The sequence below is a fragment of the Numida meleagris genome, chromosome 4 (genome assembly GCF_002078875.1).
Source record: "Numida meleagris isolate 19003 breed g44 Domestic line chromosome 4, NumMel1.0, whole genome shotgun sequence".
NCBI classification, from domain to species: Eukaryota; Metazoa; Chordata; class Aves; order Galliformes; family Numididae; genus Numida; species Numida meleagris.
The window spans coordinates 14,308,808-14,312,629 of record NC_034412.1 but is presented as its reverse complement, the minus strand read 5'-3'; the positions used below and the strand labels follow the sequence as shown (position 1 = coordinate 14,312,629).

At 59.4% G+C, this 3,822-nt stretch overlaps 1 protein-coding gene across 1 annotated transcript; it reads right to left on the bottom strand.

The window, feature by feature from the left end:
- Positions 382 to 3,548, bottom strand: ZIC1 (Zic family member 1). Its single transcript, XM_021395905.1, has 3 exons — positions 2,460 to 3,548; positions 1,232 to 1,395; positions 382 to 822 (listed from the first exon to the last, which is right to left on the bottom strand). The coding sequence occupies exons 1-3, from the start codon at positions 3,424 to 3,426 to the stop codon at positions 625 to 627; spliced, it is 1,329 nt and encodes a 442-aa protein (XP_021251580.1). The 5' UTR covers positions 3,427 to 3,548; the 3' UTR covers positions 382 to 624.

The following is a 3,822-nucleotide window of genomic DNA, read 5'->3' as shown; positions in this document are numbered from 1 at the left end:
ACATAGATGCAACCACAACTCCACGGCTCCCCGGCTTCGACTGAGATATAACTATGTACAAAATCAAACAGTACGTTCGTGTTTTTTGTGTTTTTTTCTCTCTTTTTTCTTTTTTCCTTTTTGAAGCTAATAATTCTGTATTTACAAGAGGGAGTGGGGGGAAGGCCGCTGCCCGAGCAGACATGCAGTTGGAGAGCTCTAATCAGTGGTTTCCAGTACAGCCCTACACGGTTGGCATTTGCCCTGGTAACCTTGTCTTCTTATGCATCCTACTAACCCCTTCGCCTACCAAGCCTTGGAACAGAGCAGAGCTGAACAGTCCAAAAAGTAAAAAGAAAAAAAAGTAATAATAATTAATTAAAAAAGGAAGAATAAAAAGAAAAAAAACCGAGAGAAATAAAAGAGGGAAAAAAAAAGAAGAAGAAAAACAAACAAAAAAAGGAGTCTTCATTTTACTCAGTCCTGGGTCTACTGGCAGCATTTTGTTTTTGTTTGCTTTTTTTAAATTCTGATTTCAGAGTGTTCATTATTTTTGGAGTCTTTTAAATAGGGTCTGGATTCGCTCGCTTGGGGCTTTTTTGTTTTGTTTCGGTTTGTGTTTTTTCGCTGTTTTGTTTGAGCGCTTTAAACGTACCATTCGTTAAAATTTGATGTAAGCGTGCTGTGGCTGGACGTGTGGTGGACTGCGGAGGAGGAAGGGGATAAGGAGCTGGCGGTCTGGTTTTCTGTGGATGGAGACACGATGGTTGGAGGGGTGGAGGACTCGTAGCCTGAGCTGGCGGCGGGAGAAGGCTGGGACCCCTGCGAGGATGATTCATGGACCTGCAAGAGAAAACCCGGGCAGAAATAGAGCGCGGCGGCGGCCCCAGGCCCCGGTGACGGCGGCGCTCCGCGGGGACGCGCCCAACATCGGCGCCCGGCGCCGAGCTGCGGCCCGGGCCCCCCTCGGGGCTTTCTGCGGGACTGGGCCCTGCGCGCCGGGTCTCCCCCCTCCCTCCCCGGCCGCTCAAACGGCGCTGCCCGGCGCGGCGGGGCGGGGTCGGCCCCCGGCGGGCTCCGGGACGGGGCTCGGCTCTCCTCGGCGGCCCCGCGCCGCTCTCCGCGCTCCGCCCGCGGGCACCTCTCCCTACGGCCCGGCGGGTGCTGCCCGCGGCCGTCCCCGCAGCCCCTTCCCCCGGCCAGGCCCGAGGCGGAGCCGCAGCGCCCCGCACAGCGGGCGCCCTCCATTTACCTTCATGTGCTTTCTGAGGGAGCTGGGGTGCGTGTAGGACTTGTCACACATTTTGCAGAGATAGGGCTTGTCGGAAGTGTGCACATGCATGTGCTTTTTGCGGTCGCTGCTGTTTGCAAAGCGCCTGTCACAGCCCTCGAATTCACACTTAAATGGTTTTTCACCTATTGCAGAGGGAAGGAGGGGGAAAAAACGGATCGGATTAGGCAGGGCCGCCGGATCTCTGCTCGCCCCCACCGCAGCGCCGGACGGGAGCCCGGGGCTCCATTGCAAACACTCGCAACTTTCTAAGTTCGGCGGGCCTCAAAGCCCCAAACCTTTCCGGTCTCCTCTGTCCTATCCGCACCTCCGACCCGTTCTCAGCGCCCACTTCCAAATGGGGGGAGGTGGGGAGCACCCGATAACTTTTCTTTTTCCTCCTCTCTCTGTTCTCCGGAGCGAGTTCCAGCTGCAGCCCAAGCCCGGGCACAGCTCCCGCTCCCTTCTCGCAGCGCTCGAAGCGACAGGCAGAGCGAACGTGCTGCTATTTCCACCCGATCTCGGTGCCTGCTTGCCGTTTTTCATGCCTCGCTCTCGTGATATTTTACTCTCGACCCCCTCCCCCGTATTTTCCTGCAGTACCGAGCACGGCCCGGCCGGACCGAGGGACGCACAGCGGCCGCAGCCCCACGAACCCTCCGCGGCGCAGCTCGGCGCGGGGCGGCGCGGGGGGAGCGCTCCCGGCCCAGCGCAGCGCGGCCGCCTCCCGCGGCGGGGAAAAGTTCTCAGGCCCCCGGCGCCCGCCCTCCTCCGCACAACAATAACACGCGAACGCGCTCGGCTCGGTTGATTTCAAGCCGCTCCACGGAATTAAATATTTACCAGCCCCTGAATTGCACAGGGGAGACGGATGAGCTGCCTGGAATATTTAGCACCGTTTCTCATCACGCCACACTCAAAACTGCCGAAGAACTATTAATTAAAACCTATAAATTTACCAGGACGGGTCGCTGCGATTTTTTTCCCCCCCTGCCCTCACCATTCCGGCAGCAAACCGCGCCTCTCTCCCCCTCCGCCTCCCGGGCACCGCTCGCTTTTTGTCGCGGCCGCCGTCGCGCCCGAGCCCGAGCCCGCACCGCCGTGCAGCTCCGCGGCCCCGGGAGCAGCGAACGGCCCCGGAACGGCCCGGCCCGACCCGGCCCCGCGCGTCCACGCGCGGACAGAAAGGCTACAGAGAAGGTTACCGTACCTGTGTGAGTTCTTTTGTGTATTTTGAGATTCTCTGATCTGGCAAACACTTTGCCACAGCCTGGGAAAGGGCAGGGGAAAGGTTTTTCACCTGTGTGGACTCGGATGTGATTTACGAGTTTGTATTTGGCCTTGAAAGGTTTCCCTTCTCGCGGGCACTCTTCCCAGAAACATATGTGATTGGACTGCTCGGGTCCTCCAACGTGCTCCACGGTGACATGAGTCACCAGCTCGTGCATCGTGCTGAAAGTTTTCGAGCATAATTTTTTGGGAGTCTGCTCCAACTCAATCCACTTACAGATGAGTTCCTGTTTGATGGGCTGCCGCATGTAGCGGAAGAAGGCCCCCGCCCCGTGGTGCGCTGCCATGTTCATGTTCATGTGGCCGTAGCCGTGCAGCTGGCTCGAGGCGTAGTGCTCGGAGCGGGGGCTGGTGACCTGGCCGTACTGCTCGGCTCGGCCGTACATGTCTCCGGAGAAGCCCAGGCGCATCTGCCCGTTCACCACGTTGGGCGAAGCGTGGCCGGCGGCTTGCTCGTGCAGCCCGGGGAAAAGTATATGTCCCGCGGCATCGCCGTGTCCGTGCGGGCCGCCGAAGCCGCCGGCGGCGGAGGCGAAGAGGCTGTGCTGGGCGCTGGCGGCCGCGGCCTCCCCGAAGCCGCGGTTGCGGAACAGAAAGTCCCGGGTGGAGTTGAACGCGGCGCTGGAGTAGGAGCCGACGTGGGGCGGGTGGTGGTGGTGCCCCAGCGCCGCCGCGTAGCCCGGAGCCTGCGAGGTGAAGGCTGTCTGCCCGGCCGAGGCCAGCTCGTGGCCGCCGGGGTTGAGTTTGAAGGCGCCCATGCCGTCGGCGAAGGGGTTGATCCCCAGCCCCACTTCTCTGTCCGTGACATCGGCCGCGGAGTGGTGGCGAGACGATCCGAACGTAGTGACTCCTATGGCGGGATACTGCGGTCCAGCATCCAGAAGCATCTTCCCAGCGTCGATGCAGCAACCCAAAAAAAAGCACGCGCGCACGCACACAACGCGGAGAGAAGCAGCAGCAGCGGCGGCAGCGGCGAAAACACCCTCTCTGGAAAGTCGGCGACGATCACCACCAAAGCAACCACATCAAAAACACCCCCTTCGGCATCAGCGCGGGGGGGGGGGGGGGGGGGGGGGGGGGAAGAAAAAAAAAAAAACAAACCGAGGCTGGTGGGAAAGGGGGGAAAGAGATCTTCGCAGTCGCAAATAATAATAATAAAAAAGGTGCCCCAAAAAAATATTCACTGTCTCTCTGCTTTGACTTTTCTGGGAGGCTGAAGTAGGGAGGGGGGTTGGGGTGGGCGCAAAAAGAAACTGCCCGCAAATAACAATAACGGCGAGAGC

What these genes read in the sequence shown, in the direction of transcription:
- ZIC1 (XM_021395905.1), bottom strand. Translation starts at nt 3,426, where the DNA reads ATGCTTCTGGATGCTGGACCGCAGTATCCCGCCATAGGAGTCACTACG. An exon ending in ACACAAAAGAACTCACACAG is followed by an intron (nt 1,396 to 2,459) that starts GTACGGTAACCT and finishes CCTCTGCAATAG; the next exon opens with GTGAAAAACCATTTAAGTGT. An exon ending in CCCTCAGAAAGCACATGAAG is followed by an intron (nt 823 to 1,231) that starts GTAAATGGAGGG and finishes TTTCTCTTGCAG; the next exon opens with GTCCATGAATCATCCTCGCA.